The sequence below is a fragment of the Ornithorhynchus anatinus genome, chromosome X1, assembly GCF_004115215.2.
Source record: "Ornithorhynchus anatinus isolate Pmale09 chromosome X1, mOrnAna1.pri.v4, whole genome shotgun sequence".
NCBI classification, from domain to species: domain Eukaryota; kingdom Metazoa; phylum Chordata; class Mammalia; order Monotremata; family Ornithorhynchidae; genus Ornithorhynchus; species Ornithorhynchus anatinus.
The window spans coordinates 54,635,263-54,652,839 of NC_041749.1; the positions used below are offsets into that span (position 1 = coordinate 54,635,263).

Consider the following 17,577-nt stretch of genomic DNA (forward strand, 5'->3'; position numbering starts at 1 on the left):
ATCCTGGCTCTGCCACTTGTCTGCTGTGTGACCTTGGGCAAGTCACTTCACTTCTCTGGGCCTCAGTTTCCTCATCTGTAAAATAGAGATTGAGACTGGGAGCCCCCCCGTGGGACAGGGACTGTGTCCAACGCTATTTGCTTGTATCCACCAGTGCTTAGTACACAGCCTGGCACACAGTAAGTGCTTAACAAATACCAGAATTATTAATTATTAGTATTACTTGGTTTGGGCCAAGAATTTTGTCCAGTAGTTACTTTCTTGGCCCGTTTCTGGAAGAAGCAGCTATCGTATCAGTAATTATTGAACCTCCTGTGGGCAGAGCACTATACTGTGTTTGGTAAATATGCTAAAGCAAGAATTTAATTGCACAGACAGGAGACATAAATTGATGAACATATAAGTGAGAATGAGAGAAGAAATATACATCAGACATCAATGCATAATAAAAAAACAGGTAAGTACAAAAGTGTTGAGGTGGCTAAAGGGATGGCTTATGATGATGATGGTATAAAAACGCTTACTATGTGCCAAGCACTGTATGTAGCACTGGGATAGATACACGATCATCAGGTTGGACTCAATCCTGGCCCCACATGGGGTTCACAGGATAAGGGGGAGGGAGAACAGACAGGTATTGAATCCCCGTTTTACAGTTAAGGAAACTGAGGCACCGAGAATTGGCTTGCGCATGGTCACAAAGCAGACAAGTAGTGGAGCCGGGATTAGAACCCAGGTCCTCTGGTTCCCAGGCCCATGCTCTTTCCACTAGCCACGCTGCTTTTAGCCTATAACTGGAGAAGAAGGGGGACTCAATTAGGGAATGCCTCCTGAAGGAGGTGGCTTCTAAAAGTAGGACTTCAAAGGGGGGATGTGGTTTGGCAGAATCAAGGTTGGAGAGCGCTCCAGGCAGGGGAAAAGGTGGTGGACCAGATGAGGGTGGGCCAAGAGTGAAGGGCAGTTAGCTTGGCTTGAGGTGCATGAAGAGCACACTCTGGGGTGCCAGCCAGATCAGAGCACAGATAGATAAGCAGCATGGCCTAATGGAGGGAGCACGGGCCTGATGGATTCTAATCCTGGCTCCACCCCTTGTCTGCTGTGTGCCTTGGGCAAGTCACATCACTTCGCTGGGCCTCAGTTTCCTCCTCTGTATGATGGGGAGTGAAACCGTGAGCCTCACATGGGTACTGTGTCCGACCCAATTTGCTTGTATCCACCCTAGCGCTTAGTACGGTGTCTGGCACATAGCGCTTAACAAACACCACAGTTATTGTTATTATTAGAAGAGTGGAGAGCCTTGAAACTCAGGTTTTATACAAGCATTGGAGTTTTGTGAGAAGAGGAGTGATGTGCTGTTACCGGCAGGTGAACTAATATTTCTGGAGTGCCCACTGGGTGCAGTGCACTATAGTAAGTGAGCTCTAGACAGTGAGTTGGTTGTGGGCAGGGAATGTCATGGTTTATTGTTGTATCGTACTTTCCTAAGCGCTCAGTACAGTGCTCTGTACAAAGTATGCGCTTAATAATTACGATTGAATGAATGAAGTGATTGAGAGGTATGAAACAAACAAGTGACACATTCCCACAAGGAGCTTACCCTCTTAAGGGGGAAGACAAACCAAAAACTTATATACAAATAGAAGTCTGGAAGTGCTAGAGACAGCTGGAGGGTTTATATGTCTTGGGGTGTGTCTGGGAGTTAATCGCGGAAGGCTTACTGGGGATGGACTTTCCGGAGAGTTTGGACTGTGGAGAGGGGGCTATGGCCTGTCTGGTTTGGGGAAGTTAGGAGTTCCAAACAGTGTGAGCAAGGAGATGGAGGTGGCAAGAATCGAGGGTGAGGTACAATTAGAAGGTGAACTTGGGAGCTCGTTGTGGGCAGGAAACATATCTATCAGCTCTGTTGAATCATACTCTCCCAAGCGTTTAGTCCAGTGCTCATAGTGCACATAGTAAGCGCTCAATAAATACCATTGAACAATCGATTGGTGGTGCGAAAAGCACAGGTAGAGAAGTAGGAGGTGAAGAGAGCAGAGATTTTAGGTGCAGTGTGTTGGTGGAGTCCCTTGATGCCCAATTGCGAGAAGTTTTTGCTTGATTGGAGAGACACGTGGAGCCAGCATAGGGTTTAATTAGTGTTTTAAAATGATAAGTGTAGCTGAATGTAAGACCGGAGAGAGGAGAAGCTAGAGGCAGCGAGACAAAAAGAAGGCTGTAAAATAATCGATCAAGGAGATGAGAGCGTTTCCTAGGATGGTGGAGAGGAGTTGGCAGCTCTGGAAAATAATACAGAGGAAGAACCTGTGCAACAATGACAGATTGCATGTGGGAGGAAAACGAGAGAGGAGTCAAAAATAGCACCAAGGTTTCAAGCTTGTGGGAGAGGGAGGATGGTGGTGTTATCAGTACTGTTGGGAAAGTTAGGAAGAGGAGATGGGCTAGTTGGGACTGTAAGGAGCTTTGTTTTGGCCATATTGAGGGTAAGGTGCCCATGGGTCATCCAGATGGAAATACTAATAAATAACTGTGGTATTTGTTAAGTGCTTATTTAAGACTGTGAGCCCCATGTGGGACAGGGACCATGTCCAACCTGATTATCTTTTATTTGTCCCACCGCTTAGTGCAGTGTTTGCTACAAAGTAAGCGCTTGAAAAATACCATTAAAAAAAATCAGGCCAGGCAACATGAGGTGTGCAAATCTAAGAGGGAGCGAGAACAGGTAGTTAATCCCTATTTTATAGGAGAGTAAACCGAGGCTCAGAGAAGTTAAGTGACTTGCCCGAGGTCACCCAGGCAAGTGATGGAGCTGGGAGCTCTTTCCACTGGGCCATGTGGCTTCATACATCCCGAAAGCAAGATAATAGAACACATGAGAGGTCAGAGCTGGAAAAGTCAATATGGGAATCATCAGCATAAAAAAGGGAGTGTGATTTAGTTCTCTGAAAAAGTGAGTGTAAATTGAGAAGAATAGAAGAGCAAGAACTGAGCATTCATTCAGCGTGCTGTACTGTATGCAGAAAACACTGTTCTAGGTGCTTGGGACCATCCAGTTAAAGATACTCCCTACTCTCAAGGAGCTTCCAACCTAATAGGGAATGAGGGAGAGATAAATTGTATACATACAGTGGGAGCAAGAGGAAAAATATGGATAGAATTTGTCGTAGGAAGGCAACAGAAAAATAAAATGAATGAATAAATAAATGGGGCATGTAAATTGATATACACTCCGTTCTGCCCTAACATGTGTTTTCACTACACATTTTGGCTAGAACATCGTTAGGGAATTGGGAATGCTTATCCGACTCTGTGGGCCTTTTTGGATATGATATGCCAAGGTATCAGAAAAAACAGCTTGTGCATATGCAGCATTGTAATGGGGAAGTACTGGAGTGTAAGTTTTACTTAACGTGGGCTTTGCAAGAATGTACTAGGTGTATATGTATAAATGCTAAGGGGGTCTTTATAAGCCTAAGTGCATCGCAAGATACCCCGGATTCAACGATGAGGAGAGGGAAAACACCCAACAAAGGAAACCGAGAATCAGTGGTTGTGAGGTAGGATGAGTAGAGAATACCGTCTGTGTCACGAGAGAGGTTCTGAGAGGATACTGTCACGTCGGAAGTGGCAGATGGGTCAAGGAGGTTGGGGCTGAGAAGAGACCATTAGATTACTCCAGCAGGAGGTCATGCAAAACCTAGGTGAGCAAAGAGGGTGAAATTCAGATTGAGGGGGTCTAAAAGAGAGATGACAAAGAGGAAGGGGCAGCAGGTGGTTGATATAGCCTATTGGACGGCCCTCCCTTCTATGTCGCCCTTGCACACTCATTTTCACATTCGATTGTCCCTCGCGTTCAAAGATAATGCCACTGATGGTAAAGTTCACCTATGGATGCAAGTATGGCTGAAAAAACCAATACAGTTGGCCTGACCATTCTGCTGGTGTCATTCATATCCCCAAGTGGTCTCTTGTTATGCTTTGCCGTTGCCATTCGCATCAATGGCGCTGCTTTCTATTTTGCCTCTTGGTCTCATAATCCTCTCAAGGCTTCTGTTTGAAGAGAGCCCTCCTTTCTTGATTACAGTGCACCAACCTGGTCTGTCACACTCACCTTCTGATTGTGATTTCCAGATTCCAATAGCAATAATGATATTTATTAAGCACCTACGAGGTGCTGGGGCAGGTACAGATAATCAGATCTGACAGAATCCCCATGCTTCATGGAGCTCACAGTCTAAGAAGAAGGGAGAACAGACAGGCATTTAAACCCCATTTTACAGAGGAGGAAACTGAGGCCCAGAGAGGTTAAATGACCTCCTCAAGGACCCAAAGGAGGCCAGTGACAGGTAGAATCTGGGTCTCCTGCCTCCCATTTCCACACCTTTTCCACTAGGCCACGAAGTTCCTGCCCTAATGACAAACTTTATGCTCCCGAGAGTGTTTGGCTTGAATGGTTGTACCAGCTCAGACCCGGCTTCCGAGCAAGAGGTTAAGGTGATTTTGTTTTTTGGCAGCCCCTTTAAGGATGTTAAAGTGAAGCATAGAGCAGGCGAGGAGTCACCCTGTCTTTGGGACGCAGGAAGTTGCGGCAGAGCCAGGATTCAGATTCTCGGCTTGTGCTCTCGTCCGTTGCCAGGCCGTGATTTCGGTCTTCTCTCTTTCCGAGGACAGGTTAACAGACATGGCTCGGAAACTGGATAAAGCGGAGCGGGAGCCACTGTTGATGTGCGCTTACTACTTTAAGGTGTTGGACAACCCCGGCTACGCTGCTGAAATCTACATGAAGATGGGGGACCTGAAGCATCTGATAGAGCTCCATGTAGAAACTCAGCGCTGGGAAGAGGTGAGGAAGACTTCACTCTGTCTATCTCGGTCTTGGCTATCTCGGCCTTAGAGGAGCAGCATGGCCTAGTGGATAGAGCACGGGCTTGGGAGTCAGAGGACCTGGGTACTAATCCTGGCTCTGCCACTTGTCTGCTGGGTGACCTTGGGCAAGTCACTTCATTCTTTAGGCCTCAGTTACCTCATCTGTAAAATGGGGATTAAGACTGAGAGCCCCATGTGGGACAGGGACTTGTCCAGCCCAATTTGCTTGTATCCACCGCAGCGCTCAATACAGTGCCTGGCACATAATAAGTGCTTAACAAACGCCATCATTATTATTAGTATTCCATTATGGACAGGCACCTCCGTGAACCTCTCGGCACCAAGGAGACATAGCGTAGCCCACGGGGTTCCCTCTCGAGGTGCTTTCCTTCTTTACAGCAGCTACACCTAAGCCACTTCAGAAGCTTCTCTGTCATCTTGCCATACCTGGGGTTCATGTGATATTGCAGTAGAAAAGCCCACCAAGTGGTTTCCCATACACTCGTCAGCCAGAAGTGCTTACCCTCGCAGACTGTCATCCCCCTTCCCGGCCCGACCTGAGCTCAGTGACTTCAGAGGAATTAGCAGCATCGGGTGTGGAGGCTACTGTAGTTAGGCCCAGAAGATGCCATTCACTGTCACATACCCGTACAGGCTCACTGTTGTCCTCCCCTCTTCCCAGACACTTTGGAAGTCTGCTCTTTGGGTTCCATAAATTGTGGCAGTTGCTTCAATCTCCATTTTTTTAATCAGGTTTGTTTGAGGAATAGGTCAACCTAGGCATTGATTGGGTAAGTGAAGCCTGGCTCTTATCTGCCCTTCTGTGTGACACCATGTGGTGAGGTGAAGGGATCGCGGATGAGAAAACATGAGGGCAAAGTCAGTGGGATTAATAGCTTTCCAAGTGAAATTTCTAAGGAGCCTTTTCAGGCAGCATAAATTATGACCAGTGAAACTCCTGGCTATGCTTCACATCAGGCAAGAAACCAAAAAACAGCCTCTTCCAGTTGTTATGTACAGTTTCCCATTGGATCTTGTATTTGACTGTCTGGTCTTTTTCTCTCCCAGGGAAAGGTCCTTCATGGCTCAGATCCCCCCAGGTCTTGATAAAAAGGAAAGAATTCAGAAAGAACGGGGGCATGACAGTTGCTTCGGGACTAATGCATCCCATGCAGAAACTGAATCCACATTTGACAAGATAAACAGCGATGATAGTAATGTCACTTCTGCTTCCTTAGGTGTCAGATTCAATTAAAAGCAAATCTGTTTCCAGCACCACCAAGGCCCACGCAAGCCCTCAAAATATAATGTTTCTGATTTAGTGCAGCTACTGTGGTCCACAAACAGCCTGTGTTGTTATTGAATCCAGCCTTCTGCATATTGCTGTTAATTGCCTTTTGTTTTCAAAGAGCCTGTGTTGTTTTTGCCTTTCTGGAATGAGGGAGTGGGATATCTCCTCCCTGTTTGGAGTTGTCATGCTGGAGAAGTATGACAGTTCCATAATGAATTCGGCCCACCACTGGGTTTCCATTTGGCAGGGCGGAATGGTTGGTTCAGAGTGTGTTTCCTCCTGCTCACAGGCCTTTTCTCTGGGGGAAAAGCATCCTGAATTTAAGAAAGAGATCTATGTGCCCTATGCTCAGTGGTTGGCAGAGAACGATCAGTTCGAAGAAGCGCAAAAAGGTACGTTGGTGAGTCTGTCCTGCTGATTGTCTTTGGTAGTTTGGTTCCCTTAATAAGTAATTGTCCAGGAAGAGGCCACCGGTACAAAAGGGATGGCTGTTCTGACTTGGGCCTCCTCCTCTCTCCCTACCATACCTGGAGCTAGTGATCTGCTGCTACTTGATTTTAGGGAGAGTGGGAAAGCCTAGAGTTGTTGAATATTTTTCTCTTTGTGCTTATAAGGTGTGCTTATAAGGTGTGCTTCTATTCAATAACATCTCATATGCACTTATGTCTGGTAACAGTTCCTAGCTATTACCTCTTGGTGAGGATTAAAGGACTGAAAGGTGAGTGTTGGAACTCCTCAGCTAAAAGGCATCAGAGAATCACTAAGTGTTCTCTCTGTTTCCTTGTCCCAGAATGCCAGGGCAGTTTAGGAAGCAGGGGGCAGAAGAGTAGCCAAGGTAGCAAGATTCCACAGGATTTTGTTACAGCTGCATCCACAGTTGAAGCCAGCTGGAGTCCCAGAGTTGGCCTTGTATGTTCTCCCAAAGGTTTGGATGCCAAAGCAGAAACAGATCTCTGGAGGCAGTAACTTTCCAAGCACCTCCATTTAAAACAGACAGGACAGTAAGTAGGTAGTTCAGAATCAACACCCTTGAACAGATGATCAGACAAAACAGAACACCAAGACTCTGTTCTGGAAGTGGGCAGAGAAATCTTATTAGCAATCACCTGGATGGGCATCCTTTGCCCTTTTGATGTTTATGTGTGTATATATATATATATATAGTAGATTGAGTGAATATTCTCATAAAAAAGAATTCCCCTGCCATCCAGGGCTTTATTTGCCTTGCTTGTGCAGGGGTTAGGTCCTTGGACTTATCTGCTGTTGGTCTTGGCCATTTGAGAAAAGGAAGAAATTGGCTTTTTTTGTGAGGGTGGAGGTTGTGGCGGGGAAGTGGGCTATAGCTAATTGGGACCCTGCATCAGCACAAAAACACAAAATAGCTGTAGATGCATTCTGATTCCACTTTCCAATCCAAAACATCCGTTCTGAATCCTTTCCATTTTTCGTCTGGGAAGCAGTGTGGCCTAGTGGAAAGAGCACAGTCCTGGGAGTCAGAGGACCTGGGTTCTAGTCCCGTTCTGCCACTTGCCTGCTGCGTGATGTTGGGCAAGTCACTTCTCTGTGTCTCAGTTACCTCATCTGTATCCATATCCCTCCTGCTTAGAATGTGAGCCCCATGTGGGACAGAGGCTATCTGACCTAATTATCTTGCATCTACCCCAGTGCCTGGCACATAGTAAGCACTTAACTATTACCACGATTATTGCTATTATCGTTGAGTTGACTTTCAGTTAATTGATGAAATCTCATGTGTCTTGCTTCTCCTAGCATTCCATAAAGCTGGCAGTCAAGGAGAAGCGATAAAAGTATTGGAACAGCTAACCCACAATGCTGTAGTAGAAAACAGGTTTAACGATGCATCATACTATTACTGGATGCTGTCCATGCAGTGCCTTGATATAGCTCAAGGTAAGTAAACTTCAGCAAGCCATCGTGTTTTACCCACCTCCACTCAGGGCGGCATCAAGATAAACATCTAACGAGCTGTAACATTTTAATTAAAACCCAAGGCTCATTTATTGCTTGTACTATCTATAACCCCATTTGTACCATAATCTAGTATGTCATCTTTTTTCAGCTTTCCTGTAAGAATTAAGAAATCTATAAATGTCATTCTGAGGCTACAATTAAGAACCCCGCTCTGGCATACTAATTCAAAGCATTTCCCTTTCCAGGAGGAACTTGTAACTGGAAGGAATGAATCCCAGTCAAGTGATTCAGAGCTGATCAAATACAATAGTGTACTCACAAGATTGTTTTTCTTTGGCTCTCGTGACCCTAGGAAGCTCATTGGTTGATTTTTCTTTTCTCTCCAAAGCACTGGCTAATCTTGGTGTTTCGGGAGAGGGTTTCCTATAATGCACCTGGGTGCTGCTGGATGTTTGGGATTGAGGGTGGAATTCCTTTCAGATAGACTAAGAACAAAGCAAGTTTGTTCCTGTCTCTCCCGTTGCTACCTTGGGTTTAGGGGGGAAGTGTAGAAAGAGAAGAAAGGCAGATCAATCAATCAGTCATATTTATTTATTGAGCACTGTGTGCAGGCGATTAAGCGCTTGGGAGAGTATAATATAACAGAGTTAGCAGACACATTCCCTGCCCACCAGGAGCTTACAGTCCAGAGGGGGAGACAGACATTAATAGAAATAAATACATAACGGATATTTACATAAGTGCTGTGAGGCTGAGGGAGGGGTAAATAAAGGATGCAAGGGTGAACAGAAGGGAATGGGAGAAGAGGAAATGAAGACTTACTTGGGGAAGATCCCTTGGAGGAGATGTGCTTTTAATAAGGCTTTGAAGATGGGGAGAGGATCATCTGTCAGAAACGAGGAGGGAGGGAGTTCCCCACTAGAGGCAGGATGTGGGTGAGGGGTAGGCAGCGAGATAGATGGGATTGAGGTATAGTGAATGGGTTAGTATTTAGAGGAGCAGAGTGTGCAGGCCGGGTTGTACGAGGGAAATCAGGGAAGTGGGATAGGAAGGGGCAAGGTGTTAAGTGTGCTAAAGCCTGTGGTAAGGAGTTACTGTTTGATGCAGAGGTGGATGGGCAACCACTGGAGGTTCTTGAGTGGGGAAACGTGGACTGAACCGTTTTTTAGAAAAATGATCTGGGCAGCAAGCAAAGTGAAGTATGAACCGAAGCAGGGAAAGACTGGAGGCAGGAAGGTCAGCAAGGAGGCTGATACAGTAATCAAGGTGAGATAGGATAAGTGCTTGGATCAGCATAGGAGTTGGGAGAGGAAAGAGCAGATTTTAGCGATGCCATGAAGGTAGAATTGATAGGATTTAGTGACAGATTGAATGAGAGACGAGTTGAAGATGACACCAAGATTACAGGCTTGTGAGACAGGAAGGATGCTGTTGCTGTGTACAGTGATGGGAAACTCGGGGAAGACAGGGTTCGGGTGGGAATAGGAGGAGTCCTGTTTTGGACATGTTAAGTGTGAAGTGTTGGCAGGACATCCAAGTAGAGATGTCCTGAAGACAGGAGAAAATATAAGACTGCAGAGAAGGAGTGAGTTCAGGAATGGAGATGTAGATTTGGGACTCATCTGCATAGAGATGGTTAGTTGAAGTCATGGGAGTGAATGAGTTCTCCAAGGCAGTGGGAGCAGATGGAGACTAGAAGAGGACCTAGAACTGAGCCTTGAGGGACTCCCACAGCTAGGGGATTGGAGGCAGAAGAGGAGCCTGCAAAAGAGGCTGAGAATGAGCAGCTAGAGAGATAGGAGGAGAACCAGGAGAGGACAGTGTCAGTGAAGCCAAGATTGGTTTATGTTTCCAGGGGAAGAGGTGGTCGACAGTGTCGAAGGCATTTGGGAGGTCAAGGAAAATTAGGATGGAGTAGAGGCCATTTGATTTGGCAAGAAGGAGATCATCTGTGACCTTTGAGAGAGCAGTTTCTGTGGAGAGAAGTGAGTGGAAGCCAGATCGGAGGGGCCAAGGAGAGAATTGGAGGCGAGGAAGTCGCTTAAGGATTTTGGAGAGGAGTGGTAGGAAGGAGATGGGATGACAGTTGGAGAGAGCTGTGAGGGAGATCGAGAGAGGGTTTTTTATTTAAGGTCAGGGGAGTCTTGCGAATGTTTTAAAGCAGTAGGGAAGAAGCCATTGGGGAGTGAACGGTTGAAGATGGCGGTTTGAAGAATGGATAAGGTCTGAAGGGATGGGGTTGGAGGAGCAGATGGGGGTGGTGGATTTTGAGAGCAGGCAGGAGCTCTCCTCTTGACATACTGCTGGGAAAGATGGGAGAGTTGAGGAAGGGGCAGGAGGAGGAAAGAGCAATGAAGAGATGTTGTAGAACATGGCTGACTGATGACAAGCGTTGCTGGCCTGGCAGCCCAACCACTGGAAATGCTCCCCATCGTAGTAGCTGGGGGCCTCTCCCAAGTAACAGATACCATCAAAAAAAGAGAAAAAGGGCAAAAAGATGATGATGACAAGTTGTTCTACTTTGCTCAGTAATGTTTCCTGAAGGGAAGTCCTGGCCTGCCAGCTGGAAATCCTCAAATGAAGGATGTTTCACCCTCTGGGGTCACTGGCTCCTGAGTATGTTCTCCTTCAAAGTCGTAACTTTCCAAACAATGGAAAGTTCCCCCAGCTCCTCTTCCAGAGTTATAGACTCATTTCTTATAAAGCACTAATACCATCTAAGACCTATAGTGTCTGGTTATTGTTCTTTTGTACTCTCTCAAGTGCCTAGTACAGTGCTCTGCACACAGGAAGCTCTCAATAAATACAGTTGACTGACTGACCAACCTGGTCCTAGAGGGGTTGTTTGTTGGGGATCGCTGTCGGTCGCAAGGCCTTGCTTTACAATTCCTTTTCCTTCTCTCCTGGAGCAGATGAATCACAGAAGGAGGAGATGCTCCGCAAGTTTCACCACTTTCAGCACTTGGCAGATATTTATCACGTGTACCACTCCATTCAGAGATACACGGTAAGGCCAGGGGTGCTCTGGGGGTTTTGCTCAGTTTTAAATGAACAGAGATTTTAGAAACAAGAAACCAGTTTAGACACGAGGAACTGTGGAGTCATGCTGGTTTTTCTTTCAACCGAACTTGATTTCTCCTGGTATGGGATTGAGTGGGTGTGGGCCAAAGGGCACACCCTTCCTGGAGGTTTAAGGTCTCGCTATACCCCTTAGCAGTCCCTCCTCTCTCTGGCCCAGTGGTTTTGAATCCCAGACCTATCCCTTCCCAACAGCTATGGGGAAAAAACAAACCCATCTGCCTACCCCCATACAACTTCCACCTTCTCCCTCCAATCCCCTAAGCTTTGCCTGCTCTCTTCAGAACATAGGGAGTTTTCACCATCTCCCCTAAGAAGCCTCCTTAGCTATCAGGAGTGGGGAGAAGCTTAAAGACTTTTTCCTTCGTGGGGAGATGAAGAGGACCAGTAGGGGCGGGAATGGATTTTTGGTCCAGGTGAGCACCAGGACCAGGTAAACCGGGAGAGCTGGTATTTAGCCTCTTTTGCAGGTGAGGGAACTGAGGCACAGAGAAGTTAAGTGACTTGCCCTAGGTCACATAGCTGGCTCCTACAACAAATCTCCTCCCACTGGCATCCGTTGAATAATTTGTTGTGTGTGTGTATTGTCTCTATGTGAAGCTGGATGAATACGAAGAGCCGATTGGGTGGATGAAGTTGAGGGTGGGTTCGGGTACTGGCCTATTTTGGCTAGTTAAAGCTAAGAGGAAATGGGAATTTACTCTCCATCAGTGCTGTTCCTACTCATTTGGCGGTTGCTTAAGATGCAGGCGTTGCCACATGAGTAACTCTAGGTGTGATGCCTAATATTTCTCATCAGAGAGCAGCCTGCACCTAGAGGAACAACCTGGCGAGATCTTGTGGATCATCAGTTTCAGTCAGGACAGTGCAGGGCCAGGCCCTACCGAACTACCCGGTTCTCCAGGCTCTGTGACTCCTTTCTCAGGATAAGGGCTACTCTCCAAGGCCCTGGTTTAGTGGATATAGCAGGGGCCTGGGAGTCAGAATGTCATGGGTTCTAATCCCGGCTCTGCCACTCGTCAGCTGTGTGACTTTGGGCAAGTCACTTCACTTCTCTGTACCTCAGTTACCTCATCTGTAAAATGGGGCTTGAGACTGTGAGCCCCGTGTGGGACAGGGACTGTGTCCAACCCAATTTGCTTGTATCCACCCGAGTGCTTAGTACAGTGCCTGGCATGTAGTAAGCGCTTAAATACCAGAATTATTATTATTTATTATTAGTTTGGCTCCCACCCACCAGATGCCACCAGAAACCAAATCTGGTTTGGTTTCCTGCCTTTGCCCATCAAAGGAAGTTGTGGGCAGGGAATGTGTCTGTTGTTGTAGTGTACTCTCCCAAGCGCTTAGTACAGTGCTTTGCACACAGTAAGCACTCACTAAATACAATTGAATGAATGAATAAAAGGAAGTATTCTCAGGGCAGAGTTGGCCAACTTCTCAGTTTCTTTGGGCTCCTTGGGGTTAAACGATTGGACAAAAATGCTAAGTGCAAAGCTAAATAGTCTTGAGCCAGCCCGAAATTTCTAGAAATTAAATTCTCCTTTTTGTCTTTGGTTTTACTGCAGGATGAACCTTTCAGTTTTCATCTCCCTGAGACACTTTTCAATATCTCCAGATTCCTGCTCCACAGCCTGACCTCGGAGATTCCCTTAGGGATCTCTAAAGTGTATCCTTGCCACGTATCTTAGAGTGTCTCCGTAAGCCTAACCGTACTTAGCATTTCCTTTCAGAGCACTTTACAAGCAAAACAGTGTGTCTTTCCAGCAACCTGGTTCATAGCGGCAGTAGTCTTGTCCTTCTTTTACAGTGGGAGTTATCTGGGAAGAATAGGGATGCCTTGTTTTTCTTTCTGTAGGATGTCCAGGCCCTAGAGGGATTTAACTCCATGGACTGTACTCTCCCAAGTGTTTAGTGCAGTACTCTACCTGTTAACCCACTGCAGCAGGTAGTGAGATCAGACTTCCAGGCTCCCTTGTCCCCAAACTTTTGTGGAATCTGTGGATTCTCTAGGGCCTGTAAATGGAGTGGATTAGTCTCTGGCACCATGTTGGCTGGTGCTGAAGAGATGTCATGTTTGTTGTGCATTCCTCCCTCAGGCTCTCCTGGGCAGTCTCAGAGTGTGGGGGGTTGGGTAGAAGAGTAGGCCTGAGTGTAGTAGAAAATGTTTTGTCTGAATTTTGGAAACAAGAAAAAGCTCAAAGAGCCTAAAAGACAGTCAGCATCCAAATGAGGTTAAAATACTAATGGAAACCGCATTATCCTTATCTCTGGGAAAAAAAAAATTGTGTGCTTAAAATCCAGGAAATAGATTTGCATCTTGCAAATGGACAAATGGGTTTCTCCAGTCTCAACACACACCTTCCTGGCACTGGGAACAATTGAACTGTAATGCAGGCTCACCCGGAAAGTGACTGTGCTTCCTTACTGCCCTATACCTCTGTAGCCCTTAATTTGATTACAGCAATACACTCTTCACCCTGGCCAAGCAGAGCAGAGCCTTGGGAGCGTTTAAATTGGCTCGTCATGCTTATGAAAAGTTGCAGGGTCTGCAGATCCCAATGAGGTTCCAGAAGTCCATTGAGCTAGGCAGCCTGACAATCCGCTCCAAGCCCTTCCATGACAGCGAGGTAAGGTGTTGATTATTGCCATTTCAGTCCAAACCGGAGAGCCAGGGTCCGTCCCCCTTGCCCATCAGCGGCTCTGACCAAATCAGCCATCGTAATCGTTCTTGCTATCCTCTCCAAGGATGTCTTTTGATGACTTCCTGTCGCTCTCCAAATTCAATTAAAAAATTGTCTTTGTTTCTGAACTCTCCCAGGGGACTTGTTGGGTCCTTCTCTGACCTCAGCTTCACCTCATCCTGGCCATTCCGTCATTCCATCTTTTTGATCTCCCCTCAGCCTCAGGTTCCTTTCCTCTGCCCAAATAATCTCCTCTGTCCTCTACCCAACCTTCCTGGCGTCAGGCTCTTTGTACCTGCTCCCTAAATTTTTCTTTTAAGTGTCAACCCAGTCCCCCTGACCTCAGATTCTCTGCCTTTTACCACTCTGATATCTGTCTACCCCACTAGTTGGTAAGCTCCTTGAGGGCAGGTATCTTGTCTATCAACTCTATTGTATTGTACTCTTACCAAGCTCTTAGTGCTCTGCACACAGTAAGCAGTCAGTAAATACCGTTGATTGATTCTTGAATCTCTCCACGTTTCCAGCCTGACCTCAGCTCTTTCTCCACTTGCCAACTTTCCCCAAATTCCCTGTCAATCAATCAATATTTTTCGAGAACTTGCTATGTGCAGAATACTGTACTAAGCATTTGGGAGAGTGCAATACAATGGAGTTGGTAGACACGATCCCTGCCCACGATAATATAATAATAATAGTGGTATTTGGTAAGCGCTTTTCTATGTACCAGGCACTGTTCTAAGCGCTGGGGTGGATACGAGCAAATCGGGTTGGTCACAGTCCCTGTCCCACGTGAGGCTCACAGTCTCAATGAGGAGCTTACAGTGTCTGATCTGAGGCTTCTTCACTGCCTTTCCTCATTTCAAGATGATATCCCGGCTAGACTACTGTGTCAACCTTCTCTCTGATCTCCCTTCCTCTTCTCTCACCCCGCTCCAGTCTATTCTTCACTCCGCTGCCCGGCTCATTTTCCTGCGGAAATGCTCTGGGCACGTCACTCCCCTTCTTAAAAACTTCCAGTGGTTGCCTATCAACATCCATTCAAAACAAAAACTCCTCACTCTAGGCTTCAAGGCTCTCCATCACCTTGCCCCTTCCTACCTCTCCTCCCTTCTCTCTTTCTACTGCCCACCCTGCACGCTCCGCTCCTCTGCCACCCACCTCCTCACCGTCACCCCGTTCTCGCCGATCCCGCCGTCGACCCCTGGGCCGTGTCTTCCCACGGTTCTGGAATGCCCTCCCTCCTCACCTCCGACAATCTAATTCTCTTCCCCTCTTCAAATCCCTACTTAAAGCTCACCTCCTCCAAGAGGCCTTCCCAGACTGAGCTTCCCCCCTTTTTTCCTCTGCTCCCTCTACCTCCCCCTTCACCTCTCCGCAACTAAACCCTCTTCTCCCCCCTTTCCCTCTCCTCCTCCCCCTCTCCCATCTCCCACCCCCTCAGCACTCCGCTCAACTGTATATATCTTTATCACCCTATTTATTTTGTTTAATGAGATGTACATCACCCTGATTCTATTTATTTGCCATTGTTTTCATGAGATGTTCTTCCCCTTGACTCTATTTATTGCCATTGTTCTTGTCTGCCTGTCTCCCCCGATTAGACTGTCAGCCCGTCAAAGGGCAGGGACTGTCTCTATCTGTTGCCGATTTGTACATTCCAAAGCGCTTAGTACAGTGCTCTGCACATAGTAAGCACTCAGTAAATACTATTGAATGAATGAATTTCCTCTCCCTTCTCTTGCCTCATATTTCTCCCTGAGGGAATGGAAGCTCTTCACAGCAGAGCACTCCCAGGTCTCCTAAGACCAGGGGGTTGCGTTCTTGCAAATCCCTTTGATAAAGAAAATGTAGACGAGCTGTCTCTGTGCCTCTGACACCATATGCATGCCCACAACTGCTTCTGCCGACACCATGTCATGCTGTATCCAGCAGATGCCTGCTGTTGGGAGTTTCCTGATTCCCTAATGGCATTCTAGCCAAAACGCTTGTGAAAACACAAGACTGAGCATGTTGCTATAGGCAGATGCCCAGGCAAACTTCACCTTGATACCCTCTTTCCTGCCTAGAGCCTACTCTGATTCTCTGCTCAGTATAAGTGGGACCTTCCTGGTCTCCGCAGGCCACCCTAGAACTGACATAAATTCCTGATCGTCCCTGAACCCTCCTCAGTCCAGGCCTTCGCGCCCACGGCTGGGTCAGAACCAGCTTGGCGTCTGGAAATAATTGGAATCTCAGCCTTATAGCATTTGGCAGTTGGTGTGGCTCTATTGATGATTGATTGATTGGTTGATTGATTGGTGCCCTAGGAATTAGAGACTCACATCTTTCCTCCCCACCTCGCTGATAATTCACTTTCCTAAATCTCCCTAAATTCCCCTTTCCCTTTGACTAATGATCTCCTGGGAGTATCGTTCAGGGTCACAGAGTCGAATAAAATGAAGAGGTAGACACTTCTTCATAATAATTGTGGTATTACTGTATGCCGAGCACTGGCGGAAGAGCTGGGGTAGATACAAGATAATCAGGTCCCATTTGGGGCTCACAGTCTTAATCCCCATTTTTCAGATGAGGGAACTGAAGCACAGAGAAGTGAAGTGACTTGCCCGAGGTCACGCAGCAGACACGCGGCAGAGCCAGGATTAGAACCCAGGTCCTCTGACTCCTAGTCCTGTGCACTTTCCATTAGGCCACACTGCTTCTCCATCCACAGGAGCCTGCAGCACTGAGAGATGTCTGGAATATAAACATGACATCAGCTTGCCCCCGCCTCCTGCCTGTTCCAGGATGCTTTCACACGGCTCTTTTGTTCCTGGCTAATGCAGGGATTCAGGTCCACTGGGCAGTGAGTCAGACTGCCGGCTCTTCATGAACCCAGATCGGGTCTCTTGTATTTTGAAGTGTCTGAGACCTGGGGGAGACGGACAGATTTAATAAGAAAACGTGGTTGTGGCGGAGTCAATCCAGTTTCTGTGCGGTTGTAGGGGATTCAGTGTCTCTCCCCGCCCAGAGCCCTGGACTGAAAGCTCTGCAACCCTGGTGGAGCCTGCGAGTTGGGAAGAAATCAGTGAATCGGTGACCACTCCCATCCCCGCTGACTGGACCAGGTGTCGTGTAGCCAGGCGCCCTGTCGCAGACCCCAGGACTCGGCCCTGGACCCCGATGCGATGGGCTCGTGTGGCCGGAGAGATCGCGACAGTCCCCGCTGACCCCGAGCTGCTCACCGGCCCGGAGCCCTGATGAGCTGCCGCCCCCGGGGAAAAAAGCAAAAGGAGAAAGGACAAGGAGCACAGGAAGAGGAATGTTTGATGGAAGAAAAGAAAAAGAACAAAGAAAAAGCAGGAATGATGATTATGGTATTTGTTAAGTGCTTATTATGCATCAAGCACTGAGGTAGATACAGTTTAATCAGGTTGGACTCTCATCATTATGGAAGAAAAAAAAGAAAAAGCAGGAAGTAAAGAAAAATAAGGAAGATGTTCAAGAGAAGGCTGCTGAACAACAGCAACGAAAGAAGCAAAGCCAAGAGGAAGCTAGAAGCTTAAGTTGGACCTGGTGTTTCTGAGCCCTGCTCCAAAAAAGGCCAAGACCGACCCAGACAAGCGGAGGGAGCCATTTTCAGAGTCCTTCCTGGGCCCCTTCAATGCCACTTCTCCTTGGACTCCAACAACTGCTCCTATTCGATCTCTCTCTGATATTAGGTGAATCATCGTATTATTCTTGGACCTCCGA

At 47.1% G+C, this 17,577-nt stretch overlaps 1 protein-coding gene across 1 annotated transcript in view; it reads left to right on the top strand.

Annotated features, from left to right (window-relative positions):
- IFT122 (intraflagellar transport 122) overlaps positions 1–17,577 on the top strand; it is a 70,478-nt gene that overhangs the window by 44,595 nt on the left and 8,306 nt on the right. The window contains exons 18-23 of the mRNA XM_029051074.2: positions 4,634–4,840; positions 6,444–6,546; positions 7,925–8,065; positions 10,999–11,093; positions 12,730–12,830; positions 13,626–13,791. Of these exons, the coding sequence (XP_028906907.1) occupies positions 4,634–4,840; positions 6,444–6,546; positions 7,925–8,065; positions 10,999–11,093; positions 12,730–12,830; positions 13,626–13,791 (813 nt within the window). The remainder of the gene's footprint in view (positions 1–4,633; positions 4,841–6,443; positions 6,547–7,924; positions 8,066–10,998; positions 11,094–12,729; positions 12,831–13,625; positions 13,792–17,577) is intronic.